At 43.4% G+C, this 22,337-nt stretch overlaps 1 protein-coding gene across 5 annotated transcripts in view; it reads right to left on the reverse strand.

Moving 5' to 3' along the window:
- The window catches only part of HMG20A (high mobility group 20A), a 74,327-nt gene that overhangs the window by 19,487 nt on the left and 32,503 nt on the right, over positions 1-22,337 (reverse strand). For all 5 annotated transcript variants that reach the window (XR_006274933.1, XM_038417925.2, XM_038417924.2 and 2 more), the window contains 4 exons: positions 12,376-12,468; positions 10,163-10,310; positions 7,514-7,726; positions 1,029-1,161 (listed from right to left, as the gene is read on the reverse strand). Coding sequence is in view for 4 of the 5 variants with exons in the window: in XM_038417925.2 (XP_038273853.2) it covers positions 1,029-1,161; positions 7,514-7,726; positions 10,163-10,310; positions 12,376-12,468 (587 nt within the window). In the remaining variant the exon portion in view is untranslated. The remainder of the gene's footprint in view (positions 1-1,028; positions 1,162-7,513; positions 7,727-10,162; positions 10,311-12,375; positions 12,469-22,337) is intronic.

The following is a 22,337-nucleotide window of genomic DNA, read 5'->3' on the forward strand; positions in this document are numbered from 1 at the left end:
ATCATGTGCCAGCAATGCCCCTCTGCCATGTACATTGGCCAAACTGGACAGTCTCTACGTAAAAGAATGAATGCACACAAATCAGACGTCAAGAATTATAACATTCAAAAACCAGTTGGAGAACACTTCAATCTCTCTGGTCACTCGATCACAGACCTAAGAGTAGCTATCCTTCAACAAAAAAGCTTCAAAAACAGACTCCAACGAGAGACTGCTGAATTGGAATTAATTTGCAAACTGGATACAATTAACTTAGGCTTGAATAGAGACTGGGAATGGATGAGTCATTACACAAAGTAAAACTATTTCCCCATGGTATTTCTCCCCCCCACCCCACACTGTTCCTCAGATATTCTTGTTAACTGCTGGAATTAGCCTACCTTGCTTGTCACCATGAAAGGTTTTCCTCCTTTCTCTCCCCTGCTGCTGGTGATGGCTTATCTTAAGTGACCACTCTCCTTACAGTGTGTATGATAAACCCATTGTTTCATGTTCTCTGTGTGTGTATATAAATCTCCCCTCTGTTTTTTCCACCAAATGCATCCGATGAAGTGAGCTGTAGCTCACGAAAGCTTATGCTCTAATAAATTTGTTAGTCTCTAAGGTGCCACAACTACTCCTTTTCTTCTTGGAATGAAAGAGAACTGAAGGAGAAAGTTAGCTGTACAACTGAAAAGCACAGCTGCCTAGTTATATTATAAGGGCTCCATCTACCTTAGGTTTTTCTAATGTACTTGTCACAAGGCACAGTAATGTCTACATAAACCTAATCACTCTGCATACACACTGGTCTAGGCAAACACAGAGGAGTAAGTTCTAAGCAGTGTAACGGTCACAGGCTTTAAAAAAAAAAAAGTGTTTGACACTTGATAGTTGACTATATGCCTGGATATTTATTATTACTCTAGCTAACAGAGTTGCCATGCTGGGTCAGACCAATGGTCCATCTAGCCCAGTATCCTCTCTTCCGAACATGGCCAGAGTTTTCATGATACTTGTAAGGCACTATTTTTGTTACGGTTTAATACCTTGCCGGTGTGATTTGCCTTTCTGCCTGTCCTGTGCTTTCCTGCTAAAGACTTTGTAGGCCTCTGTCTTCTGGTACTGCTCCAGTTCCCGCATGTACCGTTCCTTATCTCTATCTGCTTCATCAAGGTAGCGCTGCAACAAGAAAACAGAGTCCTTCAGGAAAAAACCCAAACAATCAGGCACATGATCATCTTACCTAGATAAACAGGAAAGGACTGGAGAAAAATGAGTGAGAATGCCTGAGAGATTCAGAACACAGAAACCTGAGAAAGGATAAAAACAGAGAGAAAAGCACTCCAGAATAACAACATATTTTATCCAAATCAACATCCTATTAAACTTACTTCTCGACTAGACCGATTACAATAGTTTACTTAGATGCTGAGGTGACTTGCTACTCGGCTACTCAATGCAGCCAAGTGCTATCTTCACATAGTCAGAAAATATTTATGAACTGGATATTTGTGGCCGGCACTATGTGCTGTTGAACCGGAAGCTCTCGTTGTGGATCACCCTTAGGGGCTCAGATTGTTGCTAAGGTGTGTCAGTCTCCTGGAGCAGAGTACTGTGTTTTCTCACCTTCAGACCCCTAGGAGAAAGGCCGATACCATGCTGCAACACAATATCTTGTCCTCTCATCTGATAGGGGAGACAGACGTAGCTACTATGAGAGAATAGTTTACAGAGAGAATAGAACCAAGAGGGATCTGTCAGTTTAAGCCTTAGTGATATTTCAGTCTATTTTTTAAGAAATAATCTTGAAGCATTTTCATACATCTGCTTAATGCAGGGAACTCTTGAACAATATAAGGAAACTGCTGGACTGCAAACCACTTAAAGAATAGCCATAACACAATATGGGAATTAACAGGACCCTTTCACCAAAAGGCTCCCTTCCCTGCTATCATGTTTCAGTACAATATGCTTAAGATTTTTCCCCCCATACAAGTATATATCATGCAGTATTATGCAAACTTATTCGTATTACTCGGGCAAAACCACAACAATGACCTCATATGCTTTTATATCCATTATATCAACAGATTAGTACATCTGTACACACATTCCATGCATTTGAGACGTTATTTTGCCTTAACACTGTTGAGGTCACTATTAAGGTTTTGCAAGTTTGATGACACTCGAGTACATATTACTTCTGAGTATCAGTTGGAGATGGAAATGAAAGCCTTATGGAGCATTAGAGTGAACTATTGACAATGTTGTAGGCAATCTGAAGGTGGAAAGAAATCCACAAGTCTTACTCCTTAAACTTCTTATAGCCACCCTTTTATGGTTTTGGGTGGATGGAATGTGTCCTGCTGCAACCCTCTCTGCCACTAAATGCAGTTTTTGTTTGCCAGTTTTCTAGTTATTTTTATACAGCTTTGATGTACCTTAGTACATAGCTCCCCTGATATGGGGAGAAAGATCCATAGCTAGACTGTTGTCATTTGATTGACAGGAGTAATTTCTTGTCTCTTTGGAGACCAGACAATGGAGAGAGACTTGAAACATTGCTTTTCCACTGAATTATACAAGTACTCTCTAGTCAGCAGTAGAATACTGTTGATCAGGAATTCTGGATTTGATTCCTGACTCTGGAAGAGGAATGTGGTTTATAGCGGTTAAAGCTAGGAGATCCAAAACCTAATTTAGTCACACTGAAAGGCAGAGTGATGCAGTGCATAAGAGTGGGGTTTGTCATGTTGGAGACCTGGGTACCGGGCCTGGAGTGTTAACTTAACTGCTAACTTGTTTCTTAAAAATGGGATTGGGAGGGGACCGCGGGGGGATTGGGGGAGAGATTGTTCAGCAGCCCTTCCCTGTCTTCTAGGTTTGGATTCAGGACCTGACTCAATAATAAGGGTAGTCCAGTGAATTCCACAGGAATTTAAACAGCAGTTAAAAGAGGAAAGACTTGAACACTTGGTCTCCTCTTTCCCAGCCTTCCTTAGGCTACAGAGTTATTTGTTAAGGGAGTATCTTTTTTTTGTTTTTTGCCCCTAGAAGTGAGTGATGGCAATATCATTCTGCAGCAGATTTGTCATCAAATTCAGCAAGTTGACCTTGACGCACATTTTCTATTATGGTTAAAATGTTATCAAATGCTGTACAGACAAACACTATCAATGTGTAACTGATATTCTAGGAATCTGCACATGAGGAGCAACAATGTAGACAAAGGACAGAATGTTTTAGATTTCTTGCAAAAAAGGTACAAAGAAAAAAAATGAGACATTTCATTACAAAAAAACCCCAAAGCTCTTATTCTCTTTGTATCAATTCATTTTTCATCAAAAAAACATGAAAAATTCAAACGGTACCCAACGTTTATAGTCTATGTTTTTGTTATTGCAATGAGATATTTACAAAATAAAGGTTTAAAGCTTCTGTTAAACTGAACTCTGTCATGCAATCTTAACTACGGTTAAGAAATCAGCTGCAAATAGTACAAATTTAGTAGTGATGCTGGCATCTGCTCCAGTGGAAGGAAGTAAAGGAACAGATCAAGCTGGCCATTGCCATAATTCACATATGAGGTATAGTGCAGAAGGCCCAGGTAAACTGATGAAGAGAGATACACCATATTCTGATTGAAAGAAAAACAAATTCTCATCTCGGAAAACCGAGAAGTCTGCTGCTTGCCAGGGGCTAAGATTCGTGATGTGACGGAGAGACTGCCGAGACTCATCAAGCCCTCGGATCGCTACCCCTTCCTGCTTCTCCACGTGGGCACCAATGATACTGCCAAGAATGACCTTGAGCGGATCACTGCGGACTACGTGGCTCTGGGAAGAAGGATAAAGGAGTTGGAGGCGCAAGTGGTGTTCTCGTCCATCCTCCCTGTGGAAGGAAAAGGCCTGGGAAGGGACCGTCGAATCGTGGAGGTCAACGAATGGCTACGCAGGTGGTGTCGGAGAGAAGGCTTTGGATTCTTTGACCATGGGATGGTGTTCCATGAAGGAGGAGTGCTGGGCAGAGACGGGCTCCATCTTACGAAGAGAGGGAAGAACATCTTTGCCAGCAGGCTGGCTAACCTAGTGAGGAGGGCTTTAAACTAGGTTCACCGGGGGAAGGAGACCAAAGCCCTGAGGTAAGTGGGAAAGCGGGATACCGGGAGGAAGCACAGGCAGGAAGGTCTGTGAGGGGAGGGCTCCTGCCTCATACTGGGAATGAGGGGCGATCAACAGGTTATCTCAAGTGCTTATATACAAATGCACAAAGCCTTGGAAACAAGCAGGGAGAACTGGAGGTCCTGGTGATGTCAAGGAATTATGACGTGATTGGAATAACAGAGACTTGGTGGGATAACTCACATGACTGGAGTACAGTCATGGATGGTTATAAACTGTTCAGGAAGGACAGGCAGGGCAGAAAAGGTGGGGGAGTAGCACTGTATGTAAGGGAGCAGTATGACTGCTCAGAGCTCCGGTACGAAACTGTGGAAAAACCTGAGTGTCTCTGGATTAAGTTTAGAAGTGTGTGCAACAAGAGTGATGTCATGGTGGGAGTCTGCTATAGACCACCAGACCAGGTGGATGAGGCTTTCTTCCGGCAACTCACGGAAGCTACTAGATCGCATGCCCTGATTCTCATGGGTGACTTTAATTTTCCTGATATCTGCTGGGAGAGCAATACAGCGGTGCATAGACAATCCAGGAAGTTTTTGGAAAGCGTAGGGGACAATTTCCTGGTGCAAGTGCTAGGGGAGCCAACTAGGGGGAGCGCTTTTCTTGACCTGCTGCTCACAAACCGGGTAGAATTAGTGGGGGAAGCAAAAGTGGATGGGAATCTGGGAGGCAGTGACCATGAGTTGGTTGAGTTCAGGATCCTGACGCAGGGAAGAAAGGTAAGCAGCAGGATACGGACCCTGGACTTCAGGAAAGCAGACTTTGACTCCCTCAGGGAACAGATGGCCAGGATCCCCTGGGGGACTAACATGAAAGGGAAGGGAGTCCAGGAGAGCTGGCTGTATTTCAAGGAATCCCTGTTGAGGTTACAGGGACAAACCATCCCGATGAGTCGAAAGAATAGTAAATATGGCAGGCGACCAGCTTGGCTTAATGGTGAAATCCTAGCGGATCTTAAACATAAAAAAGAAGCTTACAAGAAGTGGAAGGTTGGACATATGACCAGGGAAGAGTATAAAAATATTGCTCGGGCATGTAGGAAAGATATCAGGAGGGCCAAATCGCACCTGGAGCTGCAGCTAGCAAGAGATGTCAAGAGTAACAAGAAGGGTTTCTTCAGGTATGTTGGCAACAAGAAGAAAGCCAAGGAAAGTGTGGGCCCCTTACTGAATGAGGGAGGCAAGCTAGTGACAGAGGATGTGGAAAAAGCTAATGTACTCAATGCTTTTTTTGCCTCTGTTTTCACTAACAAGGTCAGCTCCCAGACTGCTGTGCTGGGCAACACAAAATGGGGAAGAGATGGCCAGCCCTCTGTAGAGATAGAGGTGGTTAGGGACTATTTAGAAAAGCTGGACGTGCACAAGTCCATGGGGCCGGACGAATTGCATCCGAGAGTGCTGAAGGAATTGGCGGCTGTGATTGCAGAGCCCTTGGCCATTATCTTTGAAAACTCGTGGCGAACGGGGGAAGTCCCGGATGACTGGAAAAAGGCTAATGTAGTGCCCATCTTTAAAAAAGGGAAGAAGGAGGATCCTGGGAACTACAGGCCGGTCAGCCTCACCTCAGTCCCTGGAAAAATCATGGAGCAGGTCCTCAAAGAATCAATCCTGAAGCACTTAGAGGAGAGGAAAGTGATCAGGAACAGTCAGCATGGATTCACCAAGGGAAGGTCATGCCTGACTAATCTAATCGCCTTTTATGATGAGATTACTGGTTCTGTGGATGAAGGGAAAGCAGTGGATGTATTGTTTCTTGACTTTAGCAAAGCTTTTGACACGGTCTCCCACAGCATTCTTGTCAGCAAGTTAAGGAAGTATGGGCTGGATGAATGCACTATAAGGTGGGTAGAAAGCTGGCTAGATTGTCGGGCTCAACGGGTAGTGATCAATGGCTCCATGTCTAGTTGGCAGCCGGTGTCAAGTGGAGTGCCCCAGGGGTCGGTCCTGGGGCCCGTTTTGTTCAATATCTTCATAAATGACCTGGAGGATGGTGTGGATTGCACTCTCAGCAAATTTGCGGATGATACTAAACTGGGAGGAGTGGTAGATACGCTGGAGGGGAGGGATAGGATACAGAAGGACCTAGACAAATTGGAGGATTGGGCCAAAAGAAATCTAATGAGGTTCAATAAGGATAAATGCAGGGTCCTGCACTTAGGATGGAAGAATCCAATGCACCGCTACAGACTAGGGACCGAATGGCTCGGCAGCAGTTCTGCGGAAAAGGACCTAGGGGTGACAGTGGACGAGAAGCTGGATATGAGTCAGCAGTGTGCCCTTGTTGCCAAGAAGGCCAATGGCATTTTGGGATGTATAAGTAGGGGCATAGCGAGCAGATCGAGGGACGTGATCGTTCCCCTCTATTCGACACTGGTGAGGCCTCATCTGGAGTACTGTGTCCAGTTTTGGGCCCCACACTACAGGAAGGATGTGGATAAATTGGAAAGAGTACAGCGAAGGGCAACAAAAATGATTAGGGGTCTAGAGCACATGACTTATGAGGAGAGGCTGAGGGAGCTGGGATTGTTTAGTCTGCAGAAGAGAAGAATGAGGGGGGATTTGATAGCTGCTTTCAACTACCTGAAAGGGGGTTTCAAAGAGGATGGCTCTAGACTGTTCTCAATGGTAGCAGATGACAGAACGAGGAGTAATGGTCTCAAGTTGCAATGGGGGAGGTTTAGATTGGATATTAGGAAAAACTTTTTCACTAAGAGGGTGGTGAAACACTGGAATGCATTACCTAGGGAGGTGGTAGAATCTCCTTCCTTAGAGGTTTTTAAGGTCAGGCTTGACAAAGCCCTGACTGGGATGATTTAACTGGGACTTGGTCCTGCTTTGAGCAGGGGGTTGGACTAGATGACCTTCTGGGGTCCCTTCCAACCCTGATATTCTATGATTCTATGATTCCTGGGACAGATTTTTATAGAGAGTAAAATTAACAAAACACTCTCACTAGCACCAATTACAGAGCTATGCTTTCTTTAGATGGCTAGCAGACCTTGAAAATGGACAAATATGTTGTCAAAAAAACAGCTCTACCCCAGCTAGCTGTGAGCTGTCCATCCCTTCTGGTCTCCCTATCTTCCTCTTCTGAAAGACTCACGCGTGTCCTGCATATACCCTTGCACTGTTTATAGGGCCTATAAAATTTTCCACCAGCAATGACTAGGGAGAGCTACTTTGGTCCCAAGAGGGTTCTTTCCTTTACCCCTTAAGGGCCTTTGCACCCCATCTAAAAACACCTTCCTAAACCCTGTCATGGCCAAATACTGGTATCAACTTCCTCAGTAAGCAATAGTGTTCCCATTAAACAATAATCAAATCCCCAGCAAGGAAAAGGAAAGTTAATGGTACCCGTTTCTCCTCAGGAGGCAGCTTACTCCACTCATTGCCCAGCATCCTGGTGATCTCTGGGAAAGGGACTTCAGGCATCTTCGCTCGAAGCTGCTCCCTACGTTCATTCATGAATCGCACATACCCTGTGAGGGGGGATTTTGGGGCATTGCTGTCCCTAAGGGGTTTCTTCCTCTTTCTCCCTTTGGACCAGCCTCCTCGTTTAGTTCTTTGCTGCAAAATGAAACAGAAGAAAATTCAGATTGAATGGGGGGGAAAAAAAAAATCAAATAAATAATTTTACCCCTGGAAGGAACAAATATTCATGTCTCAAACATTTTAATAAGGTGCATGTGGCTGCAATATAAGCTTCTTCACTTATCTTCTCTGTAAAGTTCAAACTTCACTTTAGTCTAATCGTGACCTTCCTGTAAACAAAGCCAGACAAACGAGCCTCATCATCAGAAATTATTTTGTAACATCACTGCAGGTCCATGGGACAATAAGATGGTATCTTCATCATCCCAGTATGATTCTCTAGCTGTAGCACTGTGAGTTGAGACCAGCATCACCACACTGAGATTGTACAACTGAACGACACTAAAACGTTTATTTAGGAATATAACACACGCTGTAACGGAACTTATCTTCTTCACTGTCCTACCTGCAGTAGTGACACATACTAGTTACTTCAAAAGGAGGGGGGTGGGAAAACTAACTAACAAACAAAACCAGTGTAGTTGGACAATTGTGCTATATTATGCCATGGGATATTTCTTCCTGACCACAGCTTATACTTATTTTATGCCATGAAGCATGAGGAGTAAATGCTCATGAAATTGTCATCCTAATTAATATAACTGCAGATGTTATTCTTATTCTAAACAGAAAGGTCTAATCTTTTTGGAAATTTACAAAGCTATTTGCCTCAGTATCTTATTGTAGAAAGTTCCACATGTTATCTACCATACAGTATATTAACTAATATTTTCCCTTTTAATCTGTTGCATTCGGATGTTATGTTTCCCAGTCTTCCTGTATCATAGAATAATGTAAAAAACGTAAATAATGTAGAAATACAACTGGACTTTCCCTCCCATGCTCACTGTTGTTACGGACATCATTATAAATTACTTTGAACTTTTAAAACTCCTTTCATCAGAAATTTGAAGAGCTTTACAGAAGCAGTCAAGTATTGTCCCTAGTCTACAGGTGGAGAAACTCTGAAGCAGGGCAGTTAAATGATTTGCTTGAGTTCTTTGAACTCCATGTTTCTGTAATAATCTCTGGACAATGCTATATTCTTATGCTATATACTGCTAACATGTAGGCCTTCTTTTATTCTTTTAATCTCTCCTGGAATGGAAGTTTCCCCTCCTTGAGGCTTCTTATTACTTCGATTGCCTTTCTTTGGCAGTTCACTACTTCTGTTTTAATTTTTTTGAGATGAGGTCATCAAAACTGAATATAGCTTTCAAGGGTGGACATAGAATCTGTCTGTGTAAAAGCACTTTGACATCAAACATTTGCTTCAGTTCTTCAACATTCTAAAGCATTGGTTCCCAAACTTTTCGGCATCACGCCCCCATTTTAATTTTCCTGAAACCCTCAGCCCCTCCCCCCCACCTCTCCTTTACCATCATCCAACCCTCCCTGCTCCTTGTTCCCTGACCGCCCCCTCCCGGGACCCCACCCCTTATGCAACCCCCCCCGCTCCTTGTCCCCGACTGCCCTGACCCCTATCCACACCCCCACCTCTGACAGGCCCCCCCGGGACTCCCACGCCTATCCAACCACTCCTGTTCCCCGTCTCCTGACCACCCCGCCCAGAACCTCCTGCCCCTTATCCAACATCCCCCTCCCCCCTTACCAGGCTGCTCTGACTGGCAAGACTGGCTTATTGAAAAGCCTGGGAGGTGGGGGGGGGGGTGTAAGCCATGCTGCCCGCACGGTGGCATAACTACAGGGAAAGGTGGACAAGAGGGGAGGGGCCAGGGGCTAGCATCCCCGGTTGGGAGCTCAAGGGCTGGGCAGCCTCGCGCCCCCTTGGAATTTCTTCACGCCCCCCCAGTTTGGGAGCCAATGTTCTAAATCATCAATATCAGTAAAGATGATACACAACTCCAGTCTAAGAAGCATTAGCAACACTTATACCTTTCATTAGAGCATCTCAAAACATTTATAGAGGTGGATAAATGTGATTCTCCCCATATTACAGATACGGAAATGGAAGCACAGAGAGGTTGTGAATTGTCCAAGGTCACAAAGTACATCAGGGAAAGAACTGGGAACAGCACTCTGGTCTGAGTCTCGGTCCCCTACTCAAATCATTAGATTGTACCATTTCCCCAGAGAAAGGAAAGAAGGAAAGGTAAGCAAACCAATGAAATAGTCATCTTGGTTTGCTAAACTAAGGAGTGTCACAGACATCACTCTTGGAGGGTCTGCCTGCTATATTTTCCTGACTATAGGAAAGCGATTATGCAACAGAGAAGAAATAGCTATAGAAAGTAAAGATATGAAAAAAGCCTCCTGGATATGGTGGACTGATGAAAACTGGTAACCTACAAGAAAAAACTTGACTGGATAAAGTGACAGATGGGGAGGAGAGCCAATGCTTTGCTCTCTCAATCAGTAAGTCGTTTGTGTTAACTATGTATTTCAGCTCACCTCTTCTTCAAGTCTCTGCTCGCTGCTTTCAGCTGTATTAGAAGACTCATTTTGCAGCAACTGAATTTCTGACAAGTCCTCCACAAAGTCTGGGTTGTTCACAGACTGCGAAGCTCCTCCACCGTATGACCCCTCAGAGTGGGCTAACCTGGAAAATCAAGTTGTGTGAGAAAGCGCAGGCATTATCACAGTAATCTACTTCCTCTCTGCTCCTCTGAACTGTGCAATGATGTTGCAAATATTATGCAACTTTGAGGCCAGACAAAAGGTGAGACATTACAAAAACAGCAACTCAGACAGCTGTATGTTCCATCTGGCTATGTGATTTCCAGGCCACTGTCTACAGCAGTTACCAGGGATTTAGATAAAGCTCTTCTAGGTCCTGATAGAGACAAAACAGTCCTAAGAAAACTAACTTTTGGAGGAACTTGTGCTTACACAAGTCAAACACAAACAAAACTAAACACTATCTGCTTCAAAGAATAATCAAACATGCAGTCATATGAAGGAAGGTTGGGAGCAGGAATGAAAACACATGAACCCTGCAGCCGTGTTCAGGGGAACACCAGCAGATTGACAAAAAAGGTACAGAGTAGAGAATCTTATCTTCATCCTCCTCCAAGTGATTGCACCTTCTTGTATGTATTTCCTATAGCTCTGTATAAGTGTTCTGTGCCATTGGGGTTCCATGGGATTTGGGATGGAACTCTTTGCAGTATTGTCTCCTGTTGATACACCTGGATATCTGAAGCAGACTCCAGTATCATTAGTTCCCACTAGGCCCCTGAATGGCTGTTATTCTTCAGTCAACAGATGTTGAAGATGGCATTTCAGTCGATGACATTTCAGATGGCTGCACCCTGAAGGAATCAGGCTGCTTGTGGTATGGAGGCCAACAGTGCAGCTATATGGAGGTATATGATCTATGTGGATCCCCAGAGTTCTGCATGGATCTTGGGGACTTGCTGTTTTAGGGCAACAATCCACTGGTCATTCTAACCACTGTTCTTAATGAAACCATTCATAGATCTGAACAATTTTGAGATCTGCTCCCTGTGTATATTCAAAGCTACAGCTGCTTAGTCAATGGACAAAAAAAATTGTATTACTTTTTTCTCCCGTTAGCGATGTAGAGCTAACATAACTACAACAAAGCAAGATTAATTCTTATTCTGGTTTGTGCAACATCAGACGTGTTAACCAAGTGCCAACTGCAATTTTCATGTACAGAGAGCTGTACACCTCTACAGCACCTTATTCTGAAATACATATCGGTTGGGCCAGGTTTACTGATAATGATACACAACCAAGAAAGAGACAGGCTTGACTTTCAGATCTCAGGTTGAGATTGCAGAGCCAGCAGTTAGAAAAAACAAAACAAAACATGGTTTATTATCACTAAGCATACACACAGAGAGAGAGAATGCCTATAGAACCCCACAGTGATATTTTCAGTCACTTCTCAGATTTTAACCCACTTTAGGCATCACAACCTTCCAATCTACTAACAAATACAGAGTAAGAAAAATTTCAAGTGTGGTGCATGGACTTTCAATGAAAGGTGATGAAAGATCATTCCCTTAATCCCTCCTAACAGCATGTCAAGATTCCTACATGCACCACACTTCGTGTCAGCAAATCTTGAGGCCCAGAGATGTGGGGCCAAGTTCGGACCTGGTATAAGCAGGTGTCTCTATGTTTAATTACATAGAATTGCACCTGCTTATGCTAGATCTGAATTTTCCCCTTGGAGGTCTAAAGAATAGAAAAGAAACCTGTTAAAGCACAACCATGCTTAAAAAAAAAAAAAGTATTCCTGAAAAAGAATCTAATCTTTTGTCGTTGAGTACTTAAGCCAGGGCCACTGCTTTATAGCCTGTGCAAATAAGGACAATTTGTTTGATAGATAGGAAGAGTATTAAATTATCAGTTCTGTTCTTGGACATCCCTTCATCAAGAATGTATCTTTAACAGAAATTCAGTGGTGCCACTGGAGCACAATAAAGAAAACAATCACCATATCTGCAGACCCGCTCCAGAAGGCTGTCCTTGGAAAGCAAGATTTTACAAATACCAGAAGAGTACATGTGAAAGAGAAAATTAATGGCGCTCAATCAGTCTAGTAGCAAGAGTGTACAATCAGGAGTACTTTCTCTGGAGAGTCTGCAAAGAGACAATATCTGTGAGCTGAATTTAGAGCAGCAGTTGCTTACCCAGTTGTGGGCATATCACTGCTCTCCTTTGAGCCATCATCATCTGCAAACAGTGGGGGTAGAGATGAGCCAGCCATCAGGTTCTCCATACCTCTGTGAAGAGGAAAGTGGAAGCAAAATTAACATTTGAATTACTTCTCACAAGTGTCCTGCCCATTTAATGATCTGTCTTTGTAAGTATTACTTAACTGCCAGTTCTTAAAAGCAACACAGCACATCAGCCTCAATTTAATCCTGCATCCTGGTTAATCTTTTGAATTATTTGGACCTAAAAGATTTGACTGTATGACATGAAGCTACCAACTTATATTACTGGGTTATCCCAGGTTGGTCCCATCAATCAGGTATTTATAATCAGAACTGAAGACTGTTGGCATCTTAGTGGGAAAAAACATTCTGCCTACCTACCTAAATCCTCCTTGCAATTTCAATTTGAGTTGGTGTTTTCACTTCCTCTCCTGACTCCTATATTTTCACAATGTATTGTTATGCACATATTTGTTGCATTGTGGAGGAATAACTTCATGAATACAAGCTTATTTCATACCCACCCCTAGCAGAACATATATAAGATCACTGAAAAAGAAATCACTACAATTATCAGAAAAAGTTTCACCCTGATGGAAAGAGAAAAATTCCATTCCTACCCTTAGAGTATGCCTACACTGCAGAGTTACCAGGGCTCATACTCTGGTTTTGCCCCAACACCTACCCACAAAAATTTCTCACCCGCGTACAGAGGTGCTTTCACAGTAATCTGTTTCCCCTCTGCTCCTCTGTTGGGTGCCCTGGGGGTGGATGTAGGTCGGAGCCCAGGTGCTGTTTTTACTCAGATGAATAACCCATCCACTTTGCAATGAAGTCATAAGCAAAAATCTGATACTCTGATAGTATTCTAATAGTCCTCCAGTGCCTTCCCACAATTCTCTCCATGTGCCCAGAAGGACAGACAAGTTTTCCAACAATTCAATAGAAAAGAATCATGAAGCAGGTCACCTTACTGTAGTACAAAGAACCAAGGAATATGTCCCCAGAAGTCCTAGCAACACACATGGTGGAATGCAGCACTAGTGAGCACACAAAAAAACGGAGGAGTACTTGTGGCACTTTAGAGACTAACACATTTATTTGGGCATAAGCTTTATTTAGGCTATTTATGCCCAAATAAATGTGTTAGTCTCTAAGGTGCCACAAGTACGCCTCAGTTTTTTGGCCAATACAGATTAACATGGCTACCACTCTGAAACCTAGTGAGGACATAGTGACTTGGGTAAAGCTTTGCAGTGTGGCTGTTCATACCCAGGCACTCAGACCTGGGTGCTGATCACCTGGGTTAACTCTGCAATGAAGACAAACCCACAGAATCCCCACATTGGAGTGAGAGACTCTGATCCAGGCTAAGTGTCACATTTAAACTCTCTGGCTACTTTACAGCTTTTTAAAAGGGTATCTTGATGGTCAAGGACAACAAGAAAAGACCTGAAAAATTCCCAAGCTCTACAGTAACTGACTTAGTAAGGCAATATTATTTAAAAAAAAGGAGGGGCAGCAGGATGCAAGGTGCTCACTACCAAACAGGTGCTTGAAGGAACAGTTACAATCAGTGGGGAGAAATTAGATTATTTTGAATGCTAAGAAGGCCATTTGTTGTGCATATACTGATCCTGCATCTTGGCAACAAATCCAGCAAATCCTGCATCTTGGCAGACTAGATGATCCTTGCAGTCCCTTCTAACCCTATGACAGGTTTCAGAGTAGCAGCCGTGTTAGTCTGTATTCGCAAAAAGAAAAGGAGTACTTGTAGCACCTTAGAGACTAACAAATTTATTTGAGCATAAGCTTTCGTGAGCTACAGCTCACTTCATCGGATGCATCCGATGAAGTGAGCTGTAGCTCACGAAAGCTTATGCTCAAATAAATTTGTTAGTCTCTAAGGTGCCACAAGTACTCCTTTTCTTTTTTCTAACCCTATGATTCCTTTAAGTAAGTATTCAGTTAATTCCCTATAGGACAGGCCCAACAAAGAAAATAACAGAACGCCACTAGCCATCACCTTAAGCCCCCAACTAAAACCTCTCCAACGCATCATCAAGGATCTACAACCTATCCTGAAAGATGACCCATCACTCTCACAGATCTTGGGAGACAGGACAGTCCTTGCTTACAGACAGCCCCCCAATCGGAAGCAAATACTCACCAGCAACCACACACCACACAACAGAACCACTAACCCAGGAACCTATCCTTGCAACAAAGCCCGTTGCCAACTCTGTCCACATATCTATTCAGGGGACACCATCACATCAGGGCCTAATCACATCAGCCACACTATCAGAGGCTCCTTCACCTGCGCATCTACCAATGTGATATATGCCATCATGTTCCAGCAATACCCCTCTACCATGTACATTGGTCAAACTGGATAGTCTCTACGTAAAAGAATAAATGGACACAAATCAGACGTCAAGAATTATAACGTTCAAAAACCAGTCGGAGAACACTTCAATCTCTCTGGTCACTCGATTACAGACCTGAGAGTGGCTATTCTTCAACAAAAAAACTTCAAAAACAGATCCAATGAGAGTCTGCTGAATTGGAATTAATTTGCAAGCTGGATACAATTAACTTAGGCTTGAATAGAGACTGGGAGTGGATGGGTCATTACACAAAGTAAAACTATCCCCCCCCCCCGTTCCTCAGACGTTCTTGTCAACTGCTGGAAATGGCCCACCTTGATTATCACCACAAAAGGTTTTCTTCCTTCATCCCACCCTCCCGACCTGCTGTTAATAGCTCATTTTAAGTGATAACTCTCCTTACAGTTTGTATGTTAATACCCATTATTTCATGTTCTCTGTGTGTGTATATAAATCTCCCCACTGTATTTTCCACTGAATGCATCCGATGAAGTGAGCTGTAGCTCACAAAAGCTTATGCTCAAATAAATTTGTTAGTCTCTAAGGTGCCACAAGTACTCCTTTTCTTTTAGCAGATCAATGTAAGTTCTAGGTGAAATGGACACTTCAAATCAATCTAATTTCCACCTGGAATGGAAATTATGCTTTTAAGATTTCCACACAAAAATTCTGTGTATGTACAGTATATGTAAGGGTAGAAGATGGTAGGAGGGAAGTAAAGGTGTCAGTACCTTCTCTCCACTTCCTATCCTGTGAAATCCATTTTATTTTCTCCTTTCTTGACTGAGTCCTTCCTAATGATCTCAATAAGGGATTGGAGTGAGGGACCCTCTTCTTTTGAATTTAACTAAAAATACAAAGTTTGGGTTTCTAACTAATATAAACCTGTTATGGGAAAAGGCAAGTGCATCTTATTGATGTAAGAGAAAGAGGCTCAATCAGGAAGGCAGAAGTCCAATATTGGTTCCTACTATTATGGGAATTTTTTATATCAAACACCATTCTTAAGTGTGAAAATCTCCCATATAAAAAAGTGACTGCAGTAAAGATCTGAAAGCCCCTAAAATACAAAATGCTTAGGATACATTGGTGGAGTAAAGTGAAGCATTTTAATCCTGAATGAAATGAACAGAGGGTCTGAATTCTCCTTTCACCTGAGGAGATGATCCATCCAAATCAAGGTTGGGGTTCTTAAATGAAGCACTGTGAGACGGTGCAAGCAGAGGCAGATTTACAGTAAATCACAGGGTGCCCTGGCATGAGGCCCCCTGGCATGGGGCTCCCTAATGACAGGGGGCCCCAGGGCTGGGCAGCTGCGGGGACAGAAGCTTGGTCCTGCCAGCTCCTGGGGCATCTGCTGCAGGCTCCGCACTACCAGCAGCCAAGCTCCTCCTCCCCCGATTGTGCTGTGTTCCCATCCCTCCAAACACTTCCCCCGCTGCAAAACAGCTGTTTGCCCGTGCTCAGATCACTCCGGGAGGGAGGGGAAGGAGTGGGCTACAGCATGATCGGGGAAGAGGCGGAGAAGAGGTGAGGGAGGGGCCTTGGAGAAGGGGGTGGAATTGGGGCAGGGAGCAGCAAAGGCAGAGCCCCTGCACTCCCCCTACACATACCCTCCCCAGCCCCTTGCCGTGAGCTGCTCAGGGCAGGGGGCTGGGGGCACCCCCACAACCCCAGCCCACACCCCCTGCCCTGACTGCTGCACCCCCTCACACACCCTGCCCTCCCTGACTGCTGCACCCCAACACCCCCTGCCTCCTGACTCCTCCACCCCCCGCCCCTGCCCTCCCTGACTCCTGCACCCCCCCACCCGTCCCAAATCCCCAACTGCACCCCCTCACCAAATGGGAGCTGCCCTAGGTAAGCGCTCCACCCCCCTGCCCCAGCCCTGAGTCCCCTCCCACACCCTAACTCCTGGCCAGACCCTGCACCCCAACCTCCAGTATGCTCCTGAACCCGAACTTTCTCCTAGACCCTGCACCCCAGCCCTGAGCCCTCTCCTGCACCCTAAGTCCTAGCCAGACTCCACACCCCAATGTTTTTTTACTTTTTTTTTTTTTTTTTTTTTTTTTATATAAAGCACTCTAATCCAAAGCTCTTTACAATAGTTAGCTAATGGTACAAACAATATTCGGAAAGATCATTAAGTGGTCCACCGAGATCCTCCACAATTTTCAAGTGGTCTGTGGAAAAATAAGTTAGACTACAAAAACAATCAAGGTACCTCACTTTATTTTCATTTACTTCCTATTACTTATAGGAGGAGGAGGAAGAAAAAAGAATGAAACGGGGGGTGGGGGCATATATAATATATATAATATATTCTTGCAGTCCCTTTTAACCCTATGACAGGTTTCAGAGTAGCAGCTGTGTTAGTCTGTATTCGCAAAATATAGCTTATCAGAATATATAATATTCTGATATAATATGGCATTCAAGCCCTCAGCCCCCGTATTATGGTCAGTCAGCCTCAACGTGGCAGAGCAGCAAGACTCATTTAAAAAATGTAAAAAATAATATTTTGGGAGGGCAAAGTTATTGTATCCAGGGGAACAATGTGGAGACAAACTGACAAGGGGGGGCGAGGGGAAGAGAGAGAAAAGGGAATCTAATAGTCTAGTCACAGACCTATCTGTCCTGTGACAATACTTGTACAGCTTTGCAAGTGTGAATTCTGACCAAAGCATTTACAGGATTAAAGTGATACCACTATGTCTGAGGTATGAACATTGATTTAAAACAACACTGTCAGCTTCTTGGAGGTTTTTTTTTTTTATGGCCTACTTTTTGGCTGAAAAACCAATATAAAGGACATTACGATAGTTAGCTCCACAAGAACCCACTTAAACTCAGCTTCACTTCTTTATAGCCTTGACTACCCCCAGAGACATTTTTTAAAAATTTCCCACTATTGCTAACCCTGTTTCAGCTCCACCTGAATTATCAGTTTTCAGAGCCCCATTGGAGGGATACTACTGCCATTTTAAGCACAATATTGATTAGAGCTGCCCTGGGCTACAGTAAACAATGTGATGCTTAAAAAGCCACCTGAATATCAATGATAGGGCTCTCAACATCACTAACACTGTTGAAACTGAGCCAGTATAAGCAATAGTGAGACATTTTTGAAAAACATTTCACTACTACATGCAGGAAATGCCATGGTACCTCTTCCACTGATGTCTAGGATGTACATTTGCATCCGTCATGGACAGAAGAAGAGTCCTACAGGTATTAGTAAAGAATAGGGTTGTCAACTCTGACTGAAGCTATTCTGGGAGACTGTTTTTCCCAACATGACAATGTCATTTTCTTAAAATAGCCTATTAAAATCTCCTGGATTGCTTTTAATAGTCACTGGGAGATGGATGCCGATTCCAGGAGACTCCAGGACAATCCTGGCAAGTTGGCAACCCTAGTAAAGAGGCTTCTCTTAATAGGTGTACCACCTATTACAGGATCTCCTTGGTGTGTTACCGGGGATGGAACTGAATGAGAGAGAAACAGAATTGTGTATGAGAGTAGTAAGGGGAGGGAAGCTAGCAATGGGGAAGAGGAAGATCCCTTTCACACCCAACAACATAAAAGAATAAATGTAGAGTCTTTTTCTGTCACTGGAGAAGTAAACTCTTGGCATTTCATGGTGCTGCAGTCCTCCATATACCCAACATGTCACTTACAGCTACTAAGTGTTGTGCCATCCATGTGTGGGGCTTTATGCAAGTTATTTGATGGGTCAATTTGCATGTTTTTAAAATAATTTGCATAGAACCATAAGTTTCAGTTCATGGTAAACATAGTAGCCCTCCCTGAGCAGTGTGAGGGTAGGACTTGGACTTGCAAAACTTGTCAGCTATGGCTGGGATGGATGGGATCTGGATGGTGTCTGTGGCCACCATTTAGATGGATGATCAGTATCTGAGGAGGTGGAGCATGGACCAGTAATGGGGCCCTCACTTTCTGTCCCTGCCACTATCCCCTCTGCTTGTTGCTGCTGGTGCTGTCACCTGTTCTTCCAGTTGCTTTGGTCCAGCAGAAGCAGCAGCAAGATAAGAGGCAAAAAGGCCTCCAGGTTGCCTGCTTAGCAAGTACAATTGCAAACCATTCCTTCAACCCAGTTGGATACAGGAAATTTCAGCCGTGCTCCAGGAATGTATGAAAGAGCTGCCAGTCATGTGAACCTTTGCAGCTGTAGCCACAAAGCCTTGCCAACATTGTGGTCTCATTTTACTAACCCTCTTCCCCAGAAAGTTGCTCTTTTAAACTTCCCTCTGTGTGTCTGACCTGGATTGGCTAGTAGTTAATCAGATGTCAGTTAGTTAGAATTGTCCATATCTGTTCAGCCAGACACTGAGGGTCATAAGCCACCCCCATGATAGTTAATGAGCTGCTTGTGCTCTTGTTACTATGGATAGTAAAGAGCCACCAAAGGCACCCTGCAGTGCAGGTAACCACACTACAATTTTTAACCAATGTTGTAACCAGTTAGTGGCATGGTAAGCTCCAAACCTGGTTTGTTGGCATATTCTGCATGGTCAATACTTGGTTAACAAATGCAGCAGCTGTGATAAATGAAGGGAAGTCGTAGCTCCCTTTTATGGACACCCAGACAGACAATTAGCTATTAAACTCCTGGTAGTAGCTGTTCTCTACTTGCTTTACTTGTAAATGGTTTAAAGTCCATAGGTAAAAGGAAGGGAATGGGCACCTGACCAAAAGAGCAAATGGGAAGGCTAGAACTTTTTAAAATTAGGAAAAAGCTTCCCCTTTGTCTGTCTGTGTTGTTCTCCCAGAGAGACAGACAGGCTGGAACTATGTTGTAAAAAGCTTTGGGCCAGGAATGAAAAACCACCAGATCATACATAGAAACTACTCATTTGAAACCCCAGATATGTAAGTAAATCAGGAAATATCTAGGAAGACGTGATTAGGTTTATCTCTTATTTCTTTATGGCTTGTGGACTCCTCTGTGCTAACCCCAGGTGCTTTTGTTTTGCTTATAACCTTTAAGCTGGACCTCAAGAAGCTATCTTGATGCTTAATCCTTGTAATTTTTTTTTTTAAATCTAGCAAAAACCTAAGTTCCAGATGTATTTTCTTTCTTTTTGTTTTTAATAAAATTTACCTTTTTTAAGAACAGGATTGGATTTGTGTGTCCCTAAGAGGTTTGTGCATATGTTGTTTAATTAGCTGGTGGCAACAGCTGATTTCCTTTGTTTTCTTTCTCAGCTCTTCCCCGTAGGGTGGGGGTGGGCTTGAAGGTACCCCACAGGAAAGAATTCCCAAGTGCGCCTTCCTGGGTTCTCAAAAGGGTTTTTGTACTCGACTGTTGGCAGCATCTACCCATCCAAGGTCAGAGAAAAGCTGTAACCGTGGGAATTTAATACAAGCCTGGAGTAGCCAGTATTAATTTTTAGAATCTTTGAGGGCCCCCACCTTCCGCACTCAAAGTGCCAGAGTGGGGAATCAGCCTTGACAGCAGCTAATAGTGTTCCACCCTTACTAGCAGTGTTGTTAGCACATGGTCATCTTCCTTTGAAGAGTTCAGCATACCTATTTATTGCAGAGCAGATGGTCCCTCCCATCCCCTAGCATGCCTACATATACAAACTGGCCTATTTTGCTTCCCCACTTCTCCAGGCAGATGGAGATTTCAAGACACATTGCCACCATGTGCTGATGCCACACACTGTATACATATTCCCTTGCATTCCATCCACTGTGAAGGCTATGGGATAACTACTTGGATTTTCCCAGAATGCACTGTTAAGTGAAATGGTAGATGTGAATGCACAAGCAGTGTCAGCTGTGATGTACAAAGGCTGCAGCATAAACACAACTCAAAACAATGTTTGTTGTAAACTGGGACAGATGAGGGAGTATCAGGAACAAGTTACAAAACCACCAGTGTGGTTGCAGTGTGGATAGGGCTTCTATGTTTAAAGATTAGCGGGCACACTGAACAAAAGCAATATGATAGAAAATGCACACAAAATGTAACTGAGGATATTGTCAACTCATTTGAAATTTTGTTTTTTAAATCCTTGGGAGAAGTTAAACGTCCACCTATGCAACAACAGCAGCTTTTAGATACAAGCCTTTCCCTCTCTCTCTCCCCCCCAAAACACTACTTCTAGAATTAAAATTGGAAGTAATGTTGGCACCTGAAAAAACCCAGACTTTGCATTTTTAATCTGAATGCAGACAAAAATACTTTCCCTTCTTATTGGGCTATTTAGCAAGTTTTAAATTGTTTGTATTACTTTGAAAAAAATTTGCTCCACCAGCTACTTTGATATCCCTGCAATAGCCAGAACTTTGCATTTGCTATGGAGGATTATGTCTCAGAAAGACTAGCTGGGCCCTCTGCCATAAATCTTTCCAGCTATCCAAAACAGGCCCTCCAGATCTTTTTCCATGACCCCAATCTTAGATATTATTTTTCACCACCACTTTTATACCCAGATTTTTCCCCTACAGCAACTCTCAACCCAGAGAATGGCCCCTCACTTGAGACTGTGTTGGCCTACATTTATATCTAATTCACTCCCAGTTCTATACTCACATTACACATTTTTTATCCCAATTGGTATTTAAAAAAAAAAAAACACAAAATCCTGTATCTGTTGGAAAAAAATCAGTAGTGCAACAGTGGCCTCATCTCTGTTCTGAATTATGCTATTTTACTTCCATATGTTAAATTTCTGATGTTTAATATCCCCTTTGCTATCCTTAAATGTATGGCAATTTATGTTGCATTCTGAGCAGAGAATTATTGTATAACGGAGTAGCAAAGGGCTAGGTCTATTACCGTTGAGCTTTGGGAAGCTATACAGAAAAAATATTAGTGCCACCTTGAGTTCTTTCTGTCTGAGATTGTTCAGAATAAGACACTAAATTAATCCACAGGACACCGGCAGCAGAGTGTGATTGAGATGTAGACAGACTAATCATTTTCAATTCTGCAATAAACACCCTTTCAGGCAGACACACCGGCTCAACAGGGGAGACATCTGCACTTTTCTGAAGCAGTAAGACCCCTGATAGATAGGATTCAAGCCCTAGGGAAAGGAGATGTTTTCACTGTCTTCGTCCCTTGAGGTACACGAAGGGAAGAGTTTTAACTGGTGGTCAGGACAAGGTGGAGAACAATGGAAAGATGAGATATGGACAGAACTGTAGTGTTGTGCAGAGTCTTAGAATTAGAACAATGGCATGGCTGCCACATTCCTGGTTGTGCAGGATAGTACAAGGTATTGAACACCCATCCTGTGACACAAGAATCCCAGCCAATATCCTCAGATTGAGGTAGCTGGTAGGCTCTTAATTCTTTGCTGTGTCCCAAAGGTGGTCCAGCCACCCCACCCATTGTTGTAGGACTGGCTTTCACCATAATCCAGAACCACTAATTCTTTAAGTGGGTAGGAGAAGTGAGACAAGGAGCACAATGGCCTAGGTGCTGCTAATTGTTTTCTAGAAGAGGAGGGAGGAGAGCAGATATTTATTTAGAGAATTGTGTGCATGGGAGTGTGGGGATTGATTGAT

This window comes from Dermochelys coriacea, chromosome 10 (assembly GCF_009764565.3).
Source record: "Dermochelys coriacea isolate rDerCor1 chromosome 10, rDerCor1.pri.v4, whole genome shotgun sequence".
NCBI classification, from domain to species: Eukaryota; Metazoa; Chordata; order Testudines; family Dermochelyidae; genus Dermochelys; species Dermochelys coriacea.